The sequence below is a fragment of the Onychostoma macrolepis genome, chromosome 23 (assembly GCF_012432095.1).
Source record: "Onychostoma macrolepis isolate SWU-2019 chromosome 23, ASM1243209v1, whole genome shotgun sequence".
NCBI classification, from domain to species: Eukaryota; Metazoa; Chordata; class Actinopteri; order Cypriniformes; family Cyprinidae; genus Onychostoma; species Onychostoma macrolepis.
This window is the reverse complement of record NC_081177.1, coordinates 17,182,495-17,199,760: the sequence shown is the minus strand read 5'-3', so window position 1 is coordinate 17,199,760 and position 17,266 is coordinate 17,182,495. Positions and strand designations below refer to the sequence as shown.

General features: G+C 37.3%; 1 protein-coding gene across 1 annotated transcript in view; it reads right to left on the bottom strand.

Annotated features, from left to right (window-relative positions):
- Positions 1-17,266, bottom strand: part of megf6a (multiple EGF-like-domains 6a) — a 65,508-nt gene that overhangs the window by 47,220 nt on the left and 1,022 nt on the right. The window contains exons 2-4 of the mRNA XM_058763010.1: positions 17,131-17,265; positions 16,458-16,567; positions 14,954-15,058 (exon numbers count right to left, since the gene is read on the bottom strand). Of these exons, the coding sequence (XP_058618993.1) occupies positions 14,954-15,058; positions 16,458-16,567; positions 17,131-17,265 (350 nt within the window). The remainder of the gene's footprint in view (positions 1-14,953; positions 15,059-16,457; positions 16,568-17,130; position 17,266) is intronic.

Below are 17,266 nucleotides of genomic sequence, written 5' to 3'. Positions count from 1 at the left end.
TGTGGTTTTGGCTTTAGTGACAGGCTTATGCCGAATCATGGTTGTGAAAAAGTAATAAAGATCTACGAGTAATCTGATACAGAATTGCACAATAACATACTGAACAAACCTGAACATGCTTTACATATATATGTAACCTTTAAAAATGATAGATGGCATAGACTCTGACAGGAGAAAGACGATCCTTATAAACTCTTGATTGCTTCTAAACTTTTTCCTTGTTATTGGATATTAAGTTTATATTTTGGGATCCCCACAAGGGAAATCTCTGATTAATCAGGCTTAACTGTCTTGGTAATAACTGCAATTTACTGCTGATAAATATATTTGTGTGATTTTATTATTCGTGATAAATCTTTCCTGGGGGGAAAAAAAAAATCTGGACGAGTTTCCTTTTCTCTCTTCACTAAACCCAGTGCCAACATAGAATACTGATCTCCTAATAAGCTATTATCCGGGCAATATGAGCCTTTAATACCTTGCTGCAATTCCCTCACAGGTAAGTGAATTCACAAGTAATAGCCCATCATGACAGACCAGAGACACAAACAAAATAAAGAATGAGATGGTAAGAGAAAATAGACATTTCCATTTCACTTCAGAGACTCCTAACTCCATGATCCCTCTCACATTAAGAGTAATTAATGAGAGTTAAGACCTTATACAAAGCTACTATTCTCATGAAAGCCTTTCCTCTGCACATGTCTCCAATCAGATCTCAGTTCATGGCAGGAATACGTACTGTAACTCACATACATATATTTCATCAAGTTCTAGTGGAAGCTGGATGTCTTCCAGATACAAATGCATGAGACTGAACATGCACATCTTGACAACTTGATGGCAGGCGTCATATAGTCCAGGGGAAAAAATATTATTGTCTACTCTATGAAGTTAACATTTACTTTAGCATTAACTTTACAACTAAATTTATACTAAACTTAAAGACAAACTTCAGAAACAGTCTAAAGGTTAGAGAATATAGAATAAGGTCACTGAATACCCACATATATGAATTATATCTTGTAACTACTAATATAAATACTAAATCAAAAGGCATGTGAAGGAATTATGGATAGGAATCATGAAGAATTGGTTTTGGATCCAATTCCTCTCATCAGTTCCAGTTCCTTAATGGTTCCATTAATGATTCTTGTAGTACAGTAGTAGGAATAAATATAAAAAAAAAAATAGATTTTAAAAATGTCCAATCCAATAATTAACCTTAGTTATATATTAAAAAGCAATATTACACAAACCATAGTAACAGTAAATGTTTATAAAAATGTAATCTGTAGCCTAGTTGTTTTATTCAATAAAAAGAATCTACGTTGATTGCACTATGTTTCTGATTCACTTTTTGTCGTCTTGTATTTGTCACACTTTAAATTCAGTAGCGGTGTTGCTGCACCATTGAAACGGTACAGTATTCATCCCACAATAGAGGAGGAATGCACATAAGAAAACCATTAACAAACTGATTTGTTACAGTATATATTTGTTTTAATGGAACTAATTCTGCATTAGATTCGGTTCATAATTCCCAACCCTAGGAAATTACATAAAATGTTTTCCATTTAATCACACTCATATGTATCCATTTCCAAAACAATCATTAAGAATCGATCTAGCATAAATTTCTATTTTTAAAGCACTTGTTGTTTCTGTTCTTAGGGTGCTTAAATGTCCCTCGAAGGCATCTATCACAGGAAGAAAACAATTAATCACCCATACTGCTGTGCAGCATTACTCAAAGCTGTCACTCTGCCCTGCATGGTTTTAATGAAAAAGCTTCCAGATATACAAGTCCCTACAGACTTCATGCTAAAATGCATCACCTGCTACTGCTAGTACAAACTGTAGCTCTGCGAATTAAATTACAGCCACTTAACAAAGTGTGTGGCATGAGTGGTTAAGTTCAAGAAATCTTAAAAGTATTTGAAAAGCATGCTGTAATGACTCGTCTGGCTTTACTAATGCCTGCAGAATACCTTTGTGTCATCTGTAAGTATTTGTGCCATAGCCAGCAGAGCCATGGAAAACGTCAAGGATATTGTCTAACATTTATCTAGGAATGTGGGAGCATGACCAGCATTTGTCTTGTATCAAGGGTTTAGCGATATGGCAAAGTGCTGAAGTATTTCCTCCTTTATCAAACTCATTTCGGCACTGAATTTTCAGTAGATACTGCAGACAAAAAACATTGCTACCACACCTAATGACAATAAACACAAGCATTCAGGGGAATGTAGACAGCAAGAACAGCACATCTTTCGAAAAATAACAACGTTTTTAAAAGTTATAAGGATATATAAAACATCCAACTTTATCCACAAATAAATCTGACTTGAATTTACACATCTTTGTATCATTCAGTGAAAAAGGTCAATCATATTCAGACTTTAAATTTTTAGGTGAACTGTCCTTTTAAAGGTGACATATCATGAAAATCTGACTGTTTCCGTGTTTAAGTGCTATAATCGGGTCCCTGGAGCATCTACCAGAAAACGTGAAAAAGAACAACCCAGTAAATTTTCTTTTTTTTTTTGGTTAGCCTTCCTCTGCAAGCTTGTGAAAAACAAGCCACTCAGATTTCGTTCCCATTTATTGACTTATTTACTGTATATTATGCTGCTGCCACACAGATCTAATATAAACGTGCAATTTCTTTCCCAGCTGTTTACCTTCACAGACATAACTGACTGTTTTTGTAACTCTTGTGTTTTAATATAAACTTGTGTGTATTTGACAGTTTAAGCACAATAAGACATGAAAGAGAACTTAGTTTAGTACTCACATGCCGTGTGACAGACACTTTCTGTGTGTGCTTCAGATGTGTGCGCTCAGAAAACCGTATATCAGAAGTTTAAACTAATATGGTTTGAAACGTATGATTTCAACGCGATAGACATGATAATCAAATCCAACCAGATATTTTTTGACAGAAATCTGAGGTAAGAGCTGTAAAGGCACAGTACTATTCTGGAAAAGGGGGCGGGGAGCAGCAGCTCATTTAGATTTAAATATTTAAATATAATAAATGATCTGTGGGGTATTTTGAGCTGAAACTTCACAGACACATTCTGGGGACTAGTGCTGTGTTCCATATCATCCATATCGATCCGACGATGTATCGTCACAGAGATTTGAAGATATCGATATAGTCTCTGTGTCTATATTTTGGCACGTGTGCAGCAGTGGACCGTGCTTAATTTGAATACAAGAACACCATTTAAAATGGAGTAGAAAAGTGCGAGGTTTCTAAAAAATAATGAATAGAGCATAATATATAGGCCACAACAATGCTTAACCAGGCCACAGAGGAACACAACTGGGTTGCCTGATATAAAGAGACGAAATTCCCAGTGAAGTCATGTATCGTGATACGTATTGTATCGTGGCCTCTGTATCGTGATACGCATTGTATCGTGACTTTATTGGTGATACACAGCCCTACTGGGGACACCTGAGACTTATATTACATATTGTGAAATGGGGCATAATGGGTCTCTTTTAAGACAAGATTAACCCAATTCTATTTAAAATGAAATTCTGCATAAAATATAAAAACTGTTTTTTTGCCCATTCACCAAAGTTCTGCCCACAGACAATCATGAATGCTCCAGTCTCCTCTGTGCCCATTTCTTTGACTTCAGCGGCACAGATCCTTCATGTTGCAAATACAGCCCTGTTTGCTGAAGGAAACACTAGCCCATTTCCCACTGATACTGCTTCTGTTGCTTTTTCCACTGTCTACTTAAAGGCTCTGACTACAGCAAGAAAATACCAAAAGCAATTAACTTAATCACACATCTGAGATTCATTGAGTCTCAGCAAATTAAGCTCCCGTCAGTGATCAAAATGTTTTTTTACAGTTTTACAGCACTCATCAAGAAAAGTCATTTTTAAAGCACATTTGTGTACGATATTTACATGAAAGTGATAAATGAGGCATATAAGGCATACTGAAATGGTTCAGGAAGCCTGGCCAATGGCTACGTCTCTCATGACAGGATGCCTACAGGATGTTTGCATTGCTTCTGATAGAGCACTCATCACTGACACGATGAAGGAGACCCACAAAAAGTAAAATGAGGCTTGACAAGAAGAAAAGAGGCAAAGAATCTGTATTAAAGACAACAGTGTTCAAAGGACTGTTCTTTTTGTGCAGCAAATGAAGAGTTTATATAGGGCTGCATAAGTTGTTTGCACACCCGGGATGCTCACCCAGGCATTTTTAAATACAGAATATTGAAAGTGTTTTTTCAGTAGGAGTGCAACATTTTTTTCACATTTTGTTATATTGCTGCCTTATGTTAAACTGCTTTAAAGTACTTTTTTCCCCACATCAATCTACACTCCACACACCATATTGACAAAGCAAAAACAGAATTGCCACAACTTCGTAAATTTATTAAAAATAAAAATAAACTGAAATAAGTACATTGCATAAGTATTCATACCCTTAACTAAATATTTAGCTGAAGCACCTTTACAGTCTCAAGTCTTTTTTTGTTTGATGCGACAAACTTTACTTATCAGCATTTGACAATTATCTGCCATTCTTCTCCTTGCTTCTTCACCTCTCAAGCTCTGTCAGGTTGGATGGGGGCAGATGCACATTTTCAGGTTTCTCCAAAAATATTTGATTGAGTTCAAGCCCAGGATGGGGTCGGGCTACTCAAGCACATTGACAGAGTTGTCTATAACCTACTCTTGCTGTGCTTAGGGTCATTGTTCTGTTTGAAGGTGAACCTTCTACCCAGTCTGAGGTTCTGAATGCTCTGGACTGGGTTTTCATTAAGGCTATCTCAATATTTTGATGCATTGAGCTTGTCTTCTACTCTGATGAGTCCCTCAGTCCCTGCTGCTGAAAAACAGCCCCACAGCATGAGGCTGCTACCACCACACCTTACTTTTGGGAATTGAGATTCATCAGAGCAGGTAATCTTGTTTCTCAGAGTCTGAGGGTCCTTTAGGTGCTTTTTTGCAAATTCCAAGTGTGTTTTCATGTGTCTTCACTTAAGAGAGGATTGAGTCTTGCCACACCGCCATAAAGCCCAGATGGAGTGTTGCAGTGATGTTTGTCCTTTCTCCAATCTCCACATATGTGACCCTGGACCACAAAACCAGTCTTAAGTCGCTGGGGTATATTTGTAGCAATAGCCAAAAATACATTGTATGGGTCAAAATTATTGATTTTTCTTTTATGCCAAAAATCATTAGGATATTAAGTAAAGATCATGTTCCATGAAGATATTTTGTAAATTTCTTACCGTAAATGTTTCAAAATTAAATTTTTGAATATGCATTGCTAAGAACTTCATTTGGACAACTTTAAAGGCGTTTTTCTCAATATTTAGATTTTTTGCACCCTCAGATTCCAGATTTTCAAATAGTTGTATCTCAGCCAAATATTGTCCGATCCTAACAAACCACACATCAATGGAAAGGTTATTTATTCAGCTTTCAGATAAGGTATAAATCTCAATTTCGTAAAATTTACACTTAAGACTGGTTTTGTCATCCAGGGTCACATATGATCATGGAGCTCATCTAGACTGACCATCAGGTTCTTGGTCATCACTCTAACCAAAGCCCTTCTCCATCAATTGCTCAGTTTGGCCAGGAGGCCAGCTCTAGGAAGAGTCCTGGTTGTTTCAAACTTCTTGACAGAGACTACATGCTTCAGTGAAGCAGAATTTTTTTCTGAGCTCTTCCCCAGATGTGTGGCTTGACGCAAACCTGTTTCTAAGCTCTACAGGCAGTTCTTTTGACCTCAGGTCAAAACCTTGGTTTTTGCTCTGATATATCAGCTGTTAGACCTTTTATTAAGATTTGTGTGCCTTTCCAAATAATACCCATTCAGTTGAATTTGTTGAACAGTTAACTTCACTCGAAGGGTAAGTAACATCTACAAGCAATATGAATGTTCCTGAGCTAAATTTCAACTGTCCCAGGTAAGGGTATTAATACTTATGCAATGGAATCGTTTAAGTTTTTTTATTTTTTATAAATTTGCAAATATGTTAAAAACCTGATTTTTGCTTTACCATTATGGTGTATGGAGTGTAGATTGATCTGGAAAATAAGTAATTTTAAGTAGTTTAACATAAGGCGTTAAAAAAAAAATGAAGGGGTATGAATACTTTCGCAAGGCACTGTATATTGACATTGCTAGCTACTTTATAATGTCCAAGATTCCTGAACTCAAAACAACCTCAGAAAATCTACTGTTAAAACAATCAGTTTTGCTTTAGCCACTGAAAATATTACAGTAAGAAAACTGTCATGTCCAATACATCCATTGAAAATTAGATTCACAGCCTCTCAATGTAATGACATCCCTTGAACATCAAGACTACACCAGACACCTCAGCCAAAGCTATTTCACACAGACTGGTTTAGATGTAATTCATGACACAAGGTGCATCAAGGGACCACATACTGGCTTGTTATGTATGTTTTATATATGTGCTAAAATTAATAACAAAGCTTCAGAACTTGAACTGGTCACACAATAACCAAAGGAAACTGATGACAACATTAATGATTTAAATAACTTTGATTTCCCATTTACCCCCTCGCAAAACACTGGATTTGATTAGTTTTTTTCCTTAAAATGAGTTGGAAACAAATTTGCTTCTACAAGTGAAAAATAGCCTTCAATATGTAGGCTATTAATATCATTGTAAAAAAGAATAATATGAAGAGAATTTAATGCATGATATTTTTTTCTTATAGTTTATGTCTTCAATTTCCTTTGACCGTTGTAATACTTGGTATGTCTTTAATCTCTTAGTTAAAGTTAATTTTCTTTTATTATGGATCTGGACGCAGTATTTATTCAACTTCAGAGAAACTTTTGAGAGAAAAAAAAAATCAAATTACAGAACAAAAAGAGAGCGCGGAGGGGAGAATTATCCACCGATTAATATAAAATAGCACTGTCAATTGCGATTAATTGGGTCCAAAATAAAAGTTTGTGTTTATATAATACATATGTGTGTACTGTGTATATCTGTATGTATATTTATTCAGTGTGTATCAATACACACACATATTTAAAAAATAAAATAAAATTAGCTTACATGTATATAAATCGTGATCAGTCATGATTAATCGATTTGACAGCACTAAAAGGTGTGATTAATTGGGCTAATTTGCTGCAGTTATTAAATCTTGTACTCTTCTTTCTTTCTTTTTAAAGTAAGAAAGTTCATAATATAGTGAGTTTCAGTCATCTACAATTGCTATTTTGCCAACAATTTTATGCACAGGAGAACTTCTCACAAGACAAATGTGCGCACATGAATTTGTTCTTAACCTCATTCTAATGTTAATGTATTTGGAGTATTCTAAGTGAGCAATCATTTTCTGAGGCGAGTCATTTGCATGAAACATGCCCAAACCATCTCCATATAAGGGCTTTCCACCCAACTCTCATTTATGGCCTTTGATCACTCTCAGCAAACATACAATGCTCTCTAAAGACATGGTCTATGGCAGACATGCAGAAAGATCCGAGCAATGCTAAGTGTGCCATTCTCGAAACCAGTTCAAACACAACACCAGTGCACTTTGAGTAACTAGCTCAGTTCTGGCATGAGAACTCTCTGAGAGTTTAGCATGGTAATGTACGTGACCAGAGGTGTCATTCCCATTCAAATTAAGGGGGCACGTGCCCCCTCAGATTTTTGAGCTAAGTGGATTTTGAATGCACCTTCCAAAAGACAAAAAATAGCCGAATATAATTTTTTAGATATATTTGATACAATCACACCGGCATGATTCAGTGCATCACGTCACTAGCTGCTAAATTCAAATTGCGTTTGCTGGCTGGTGCTGAGCCAAAGACAAACACCTTTTGACAGCACTGCGCATAATAATCAATCACACTCGATTCTGTTGAGCTTATGAATGCAATGACCAATCAGAGGCGTTCAGATGAGTCATCGCTGAAACATCTGTGTTTTCTTTACTCGCTAGCTGACTGGCGAATTCTCCAATCAGAAACAACGAAGTGCAGATGTACGAATGTAAGATATACATTTCACAGTGTAAACAGCTTCAGTGATTATAATGGGAGTTTTTGAGAGCGCTTGAACTCTGGCAAGACAATGTAAATGTTCTTTGCTTCTGTACAATGAAAGTGTTATAATTAGTAGCCTAACTTACTTTTTTTTTTAATTAAATTCACATTAAATATAAAGTCAGTAGTATTAAAAATATTTTATGGCATGACACCCATATCTATCTGGTACTTAAGTAAAAATACGGGTTTTTATTCATAGCTAATAGATTACACTATTAGCCTTTGCCCATTGCCCATTATAGATCAACTATAATCTATAAAAGTGCAAAATGCATTTACTTACACATATTTGAGAATCGAGATATTTCATGAAATGGTTAACATGCTTGGGAATATTTCGAATAAAAATGCAAAATAAAAAAAATGTTTTTAATTAAACATAAGCCTATATCAGATATACAGTTCTATCGTGGCTGCTATGTCAGACAAGACCAACCAATCCAACCTACTCAATGTGAATATTGAGCAGCAGCAAGCTCATTGGCTGTTTATGTGAAAAGAAAACAATCAGCTGCGCCATGTGAATAATGATGTGATTATATAAAATTGAGTCAGAACCTGTCAGCCTGCGCCATCTAGAGTTTCATGACAGAACTTTGTATTTACAATGAAATCAGTTACCGCTACAATGGGGCTTAAACAAAGTGATTAATGTAAACCTGTGTGTCAAGAACTGTTTTCTCTGATGTACAGTCATGGCCAAAAATATCGGCACCCTTGGTAAATATGATCAAAGAAGGCTGTGAAAATTAATCTGCATTGTTAATCCTTTTGATCTTTTATTAAAAAAAATTCACAAAAATCTAACCTTTCATTGGATAATAAGAATTTAAAATGGAGGGAAATATCATTATGAAATAAATGTTTTTCTCAAATACACGTTGGACACAATTATTGGTACCCCTAGAAATTCTTATGAGTAAAATATCTCTGAAGTATATTCCCATTCATATTCTGTCACGAATCCTGTCCGTGGCCTTCCGTCCACTTGCCACCAGAGGTCGCCCTCCAATTACATTGACTTTCACACCACACAAACTGTTACACATCACCCTGGACTACGTTTCTGATGTTCCACTGCACTGATTGGATTACTCTGCACTCAATTACACACACATAGCTGTAACCAATCAGACACGCTTTATAAGCCTTGGACTTCCACAGTTATGATCTTCGAGTATTGTTTAGCGTTTATCACTGTGATAGCTGATAGCTACTTTACGGAGCCTGCTCTAGTTTTCATAGTCTAGTCATAGTCTTGCCTTGCCTGTTTTCCTGGTTCCTGATTCTTGCCACGTATCTTGGATTAACCCTTTGCTTGCTGTTTCGGACTGTGTTTGCTCCTCGCCTGGATTTATGCTCACGTTTACGGATTACCCCTCTTGTCAAGCCCTCTGGATTACGTTTGCTGTCATCTGACTCAAGCCCGTTTAGGATTGCTCTTTTGTCTTAACTGTGCCATACCTGTTTGCTGTTGATCGACCCTGCCTGTGTTTTTGACTATGTTTATTAATAAAAGCTTGCACATGGATCCGCACGCCTCTCGTCTCGTCAGCTCCGTTACATATTCACAATTTTGAGCACTCCAGGGTGATTATGAACATGAAATGATCCAGCCATGGCTTCCTGTTTCACTGAAATATAAATAGGAGGGAAAACAAAGCCCAAATTCCCTTAATGGGGTCATATAATGCCCATTTTCCACAAGATGATATTATTCTTTAGGGTCTTGATGAAAAGTCTGTAACATAGTTTGGTTAAAATTTCTCATTGGTAGTGTAAAAAACACCTTTTTCACCCTGTCAAAACAGCTCTTGTCAGAGCAAGCGGTATTGTGTCATTCTCCTTTAAATGTTGCTGAGCTCTGCTGACTCCGCCCCTCTCTTCCGAGCCGCTCTCTGAGGGACTGTTTACTTTAGCCGCATTCATCGCGAAACTTGCTAATTAGCACATTATTAGGAAAGGCCATTTGCAAAGATTCATTTAAAAAACCTTGTACTCACTTCTTCTGGAGGTGAAGCTGGATCACGAATGATTCGCGCGAACATAGACGCATTTAGGTAGATGGAGGGCGCATTCCCTTCAGAACAAACCTAATCCTCTTCAGCCGCTCAGATGACGGGAGTAAATGACTACTGCTATGTTCATTATTACATCCAACAACAAAACACCTCAATCACTTAGGAGTCATTCTTGTCTACATCTGCTCCGGCGGTGAAACAACTGCTGACAGATCACTCAGGGCAGGTCTTAGGTAAGACACCAGTGCAGTCTGTGCTAAAACACTACTGTCAATCAAACAATCGTGGGAGGGGCCTCCGTCTGTGTGATGTCACACGGACAGATGGCTCGATTTGAGAAAGGGGTAAAGATTTAACTAATTACAAAAAAAACACTGGGTGGATTTTTATCATTATAGGGTGGTTGTGTACACACACTGCCAACACACATTTCAGTTCAAACAACTTGTAAAAGTGCATGTAGCATTATATGACGCCTTTAATCATCCATCACAATGAGAAAAACCAAAGAATATATTTCTGATGTGCAGCAAAAGATAATTGAGCTTCACAAATTAGTGACGTGGATTTAAGAAAAGAGTTAGAGCAGTGAAAATTCCCATTTCCACCATCAAGGCAATAATTATGAATTTCCAATCAACATAAAATGTTACGAAACTGCTTGGAAGAGGACGTGTGTCTATATCGTCCTAATGCACGGTGAGAAGGAGAGTTTGAGTGGCTAAAGACTCTCCAAGGACCACAGCTGGAGAATTGCAGAAAATAGTTGAGTCTCGGGGCCAGAAAACCTTTAAAAAAATAATTGTCAAACAGCACCTACATCACCACATGTTGTTTGGGAGGGTTTCAAGAAAAATTGTCCTCGCTCATCCAAAAACAAACTCCAGCATATTCAGTTATCAGACACGACTGGAACTTCAAATGGGACTGGCTTCTATGGTCAGATGAAACTAAAAAATTAGCTTTTTAGCAGCAAACACTCAAGATGGGTTTGGTGAACACCGGGATAAAAAGTACCCCATGTGTACAATGAAATATACTGCTGTATTTTTGATGTTGTGGGCCTATATTTCTGCTGGAGGTCCTGGACATCTTGTTTAGACACATGGCATCATGGATTCTATCAAATACCAACAAATAAAAAATCAATAAGTGACTGACTCTGTTAGAAATCTTATAATGGGCCATGTTTGGATCTTCCAACTGTACAATAATCCAAACACAAAACTCAAAAACAACACATAAATGGGTCACTGAGCACAAAACCAAGCTTCTGCTGGCCATTCCAGTCCTCTGACCTGAACCCTATAGAAAATGAGTGGTGAACTGAAGAGAAGAAGCACCAACATGGAGCTGGGAATCTAAAGGGTCTGGAGTGATTCTGGATGAAGGAATGGTCTCTGATCTCGTGTCAGGTGTTCTCTAACCTCATCAGGCATTATAGGAGAAAATTTAGAGCTCTTAAACCGGCAAATGGAGGTTTGAAAAAGTATTGAATAAAAGGGTGCCATTAATTGTGGCCAATGTGTATTAGAGAAAAACATTTATTTCATAATGATATTTCCCCCCATTTTAAATTCTTATTATCCAATGAAAGGTTAGATTTATGTGAATTTTTTTAAATAAAAGATCGAAAGGATTAACAATGCAGATTAATTTTCACAGCCTCCTTTGATCATATTTACCAAGGGTGCCGATATTTTTGTCCATGACTGTATATCTGAAAACATCCTTGACAAATCACGTTACACTATCAAACAGGTTTTCTATTACGATGAATTATTGCACACCAAAACTGTTCTTCTACCACTTCTAGAGTGATAAAACATCAGATCAGGACAACATGATTAATGCCATAACTGTAAAAGAAAGGGCTGTTGTTGTACCATCAATTGAAGACAACAATTCCCAAGATGTTCTCAAAGACAAATGGACAGCACAGGACACAAAAGCAGCATAAATCTGCATTAAGCACTTGGCATACATAAGAATTCGGATTTGGAGATTTTCTTTTGCCCTGTTGTTGATGATTCTCACTGACGTTCAGCCAAAACTTTTCCTCCAGTCTGATACATGTGGTGTGACCGATGCCTGAGGAGTGTGATAGAATACCGCAGCTGTGCTGCGACTAAAACCTCAGATTTGTTCTTGCAGTCAGCGATTACTATCAGGGTTTAGTGTGCTCTGAGGTCACATCTCTGGTTGGTTTAATACAAGGTCTACTCAATGATGTGAGTGTCATAAAGGGACAGCCAATCGAACACTTCGTTTGACTACAGGAATGAGAGTCATTCCATCAGACCCATGAGACAAAAGGGGTTATAACAGCACGTCCATAACTACAAGTCCAGCCTCTTGGGCTGCATCACACGCAATCTTCACAAGGCAGCAGATCTGGAGAGGAAGACAGACCACCTGCTGAGGTTTGTGTGTCCAATACAATCACTTGACTAAAAAGACTCTGACTGAGGGCAGAGGAGGCCAGAAGAGAATAATTCAAATTTCCAATGGTCTCGAAGAAAACTGAAGAATTATTTCTAGTAATCATGCATCCAACAAGGAAAATAAATCTCTTACAATTACTTAGAGCAGGGGTGTCAAACTCAGTTCCTGGAGGGCCGGAGCCCTGCAGAGTTTAGATGCAACCCTAATTAAACACACCTGATCCAGCTAATCAAGTCTTTCAGGCTTATTTGAAAACTACATGGTTTGTGTGTTGGAGCAGGGTTGGAACAAAACTCTGCAGTTTGACACCCCTGACTTAGAGGATATGATTTAAAAAAGCAATGAACATAACATACTGTCAATTATCACCATTCATGGCTACTAATGTAGCACAACTGAGCAGTCAGAATCATTTCAATCATCTCACATCACACTCTCACCGACCCTGTTATAACTGCAGGTATTACTGCCACCAAAAACAAATTCAGAATGCATCCTGTTGTTATTCTTGGATTTTTTCAGAACTCTGAGTGATTTCTTTAGAAACTCTCAGGCTTTCCTGTCATATTTCAGAGAAAATAATCTTAAGTTTCTTTGCAAATAACACATAGCGTCCCTTTGGAAACAACGGAATACAGGCAAGATGGAAACTGTGAGACAGCGTTAAATTGGAATTACATTTCTGTGATATTGACCATACATATCTCAACAAACAATCCAACATTTTTTGCGATTCCATTGTTTCTTTGGGGAGCTTTCCAAAAAACCACGTCAAATCTTTTTCACATTTTTCAAATTTTCACAACAAGAGTTTTAGTGAAGCTTAATTAAATTAAGAAAAACGTTTCCAAGTAGCCTAGATTAAGCCTTTCTACAAAAAATAAATAAATAGCTTGAATGAATCTGTTGTAGTAGTTCAGCATTGTTCTAGTATTTAATCTAGTATTTAACTAAATTAAATGAAAATCTTTAAAGATAAAGAACGAAAATATCATCACCATCCTCATGTTCTTTTATTTATCTTTTAAATAATTATCAGCAGGATCATCTTTTTCCTGTCAGCAGTAGTTAACGTTATGTCTGTAAGACACTTCTCATCCGGTATTATAAAACTCTTCCGGCAGGATGTGTCTGCACATAGTTGGCTTTCGTCCTGTGGGCTCTGCCAGCTATACTTACTTTACAACACAAACTTTTATCACTGCCCACTTTTGATGATGTCACAGCGCAGGGTGCTGATTACTTTTTTGTCAAAGCCTCTATCGAAGCAGGTCTAAGAAAATTAGAAACTACCTGATTAAATGTGTTACAACCTGCAAATTCGCTAGGCACTGCAGAGATGGAAGGCTGCTTTGCTATTGTAGAATGCTAAGCTACAATTTAATGATTTTCAACCTGTTCTTTTGACAACAAATAGTTAGAAACACTACACGCTGCCAAACAATAACAACACTGAGGCTACTTAATGGAGCCATAACTTTTTAAACACATTAAAACCAATAGAAGAACAGATAAACCAGTAAAAAAGCTAAGACAAGCAAAACAAATTTTTTTTAAATTAAACATATAACATGAAATCATAGGATTTAAAAAACTTTGCAACGAACAGCAGTAATCTAATCAGTAAAAATAAATTCATTTATTTGAAAAAAACGATTGCCTAAAATTTTAGTGACTCTACAAAACCAAGACCTTTTGAGCAGATCTTTGAATATTTATTGTGAGACTAAATCACATTTTTACACGTCAGAGCATCTAACACCCCCATAGTTTTGTCTGAAACACAAAGCAGCCAAAAGGTCTTTGGTAACCTGCATGAATTTCCCACCCGCACAGACAATGCAGCTGTGCATAAGGACCCCCGAAGCCTCCAGAGATCTGCTCTAAATCACAGTCACTTCACAGAGAAGCCAGACTCTCTTCCAGAACTGTATTCTCACACTCACTTTCACAGAAGTGCCATAAGGGAACACTGATCCTACAGTGTTCAGAAAGGGATTTGACTGCCCTATCAGCCCTGCTGTGACCTTAGAGTGGTTATGTTCTACTGATGCACCTGGAGGCTGTTCTATACAAAAGCAGCGGAAATGCTGAGGAACAAAATGAGTAAAGCAGAATGAACTGACTGAGAAGTCCAGAGGATGCAATAATGAAAGTGAGAAGCCCTTTGGGAGGACAACATATATTCTGATACAGGGGTTGGAGGTGCATAGAAAAGTGCACACATCAGTATCATAGGAAGGAAGAAAAACAGCCTTTCGTTTAAGTGTTATCATGACAATGATGGAACATAGTCTGTTAAAATTCATCACACAAGCCAACTGACATTCACCGAGTGCTATAAGAATGAGATAGAGCCTTAGTTCAAAGCTCAGATAACTTGTGTACTCACCATACTGACAGCTGGATCCATTGAATCCTGCAGGGCAGTCACACAGTTGATGCATGCGCCCCGTACACACCCCCCCATTAAAGCAGACTCCGTAAGTGCAGAGAGCTGGAGCAGAAAAGAGATTTAGAAGCAGACAGTCCAGTAAATTGTTCTACAGGGAAATGTAACAAGGACAATACATCTTCACAGAAAATATTGAAAGTTGGTTCAACAACATGATCAAATTATTCATCATTTGTTTTATTTCACCAGGCAGTGATAATGACAAATCACTTACAATATTCTGTTTGTTATGACAATTCAGATGCTAAATCAATTAGAGTAAATAAGAGAACCAGATGAACTAAGAAATAGAATTGCGCCTCAAAATTTAGTTGTAGTTTGATGACTGTCATATTAGACAAGTAAATAAATCAATAAAAGGAATAAATAAAGTAATACTATGAATTCATATTGTGTCCATTTGACAGCCTGTTCATTTCTTTCTAACTGAAGATCCAGAAAGCAATTTGATATTAAATACCCCTTCTATCTGACAGATGTAACTCAAAAAAGAAGAAAACAGCATAGTATAGCTTTGTATGATATTAAATGCCAACGACTACAAGTGTTGATTATTAAACTCCTGACAGAGCCTGAGCTTAGCAGGAGCAATTCACTCTCATAACCTAATTACGGGATTCATATGATAGGATATTATTGTTGAATTAAGATCTATGGGGGATCCAAAAAACAAACAAACAGTGATTTACCCTGAGATGCTCTCCAAACTCATTGCACCGAAAGCTACAGTAAATGTCCTCCACCTACAGCTGTCTTTTGATGATCACAAAGGTTCATTGTGTCCTAGCTCACTGCAAGAAGAGGTCACTAAGCCTTCCAGATTCTTACAAAGCCACTGATGAGAAGCTATGTTCTGCCTTTTTATGGCCTTTAAGCATCAAAGCATGTTTAGGCTGCAATGAACTGGCTGCCATGTCATTTCTAAAATACAAATACATGCTATGCCATATCATCAAGGGCAAACCACTCCATAAAATAAAGCAGAAGTGACAGTAGTAAGAGACCCTAAAGAGATTTAGCAATGTGGGCTAACCATCTTTTGGATTATTCTCATAGATTTCAACACAACACTGACTAAATCCAATGATTTACTATTTGATATTTAGAGAATATACAGTTCCATTGTGCCAAAACAACAATCCTGAACCAAGATAAAGAGTCTATTGAAATGTTGCTGGTCCCCAAAATGAGCATCTGATGAAAAGTTTCTGTACATGATTGACAACAGCAACAAAGCCGAAATCCCTCTCATGGAATCTCCAGAGAAGAACAGGAATCTCATTAATCATGTAAGCCTTTCACTACACAATCCTTCAGTGAATGATGTTTATGAATCCTTAACCTCAACCATACAAATCTACACAAAGTTTAGGGCCTATATATTTGTTTTTCATGTCATTTGGATGAGATATAGGACAGATCTGACAGTGGAAATACTTACGATAGAGGCAGCCTGTGTCTGCATTGAGTTGGGACCATCCAGGACAGCATTTGTTTGTAGTCTTAAAATCATGTCTGTAGACCTGCCTGTAGCCTATGTAGTAGGCAGTCCTACAAAGTGATAAAAATATGATTACTATGAAACTAGTTCAGCAAAATTTGAGACAAATAGCATGGATTCTCACAATTGGCCAATCAGAATTAAGTGTTTCAGAGAGCCGTGTAATAATAGACTTCTAAACCCCAATTAGTTCAGCATTTGTTCAGTGCAATGGCAACATTTAGCAAGCCCAGTGTCTGTTTAACGAGGGCTATTCAATGATCTTCCATAATTGCCTAGGGGGTTGATGGCTCTGAGAGTCTTGAGCTTCCTTTTGATTCCCAAAGCATCTGAGACCCTTAATAACCATCGTCTCTCAACAACAGGATCAGTTTCTAACTGCTGTCTTTCTCTAGCCCTCTGCCCATTCTCAAAAGCGGCAAGAAGTTGGCTGGCACTGAAAGGTGTGCCAAAGAGAAATGGCATTCGGGGTAAAAAGGACTATTGATAGTGAATCAGGACAGAGGGACTCTTTACTATATGTAAAATCTAGTGCCAACTTTTAAAATATTTCATTTCTTTTGTTGCAACTGTATTGAATCTAACTAGATCTTTAAGTCAAATTAATATGTACCTCCTTTCATAGTCCATACACCAAGCATGACCTGTACATCCTTGCCTCCAAACCTTCACCATACGTGTAAAAGCCTGCACACATGGCTGTTTCTCAGCTGTGATGATTTTCTCTTGTTCCGAGCATACATTTGGCC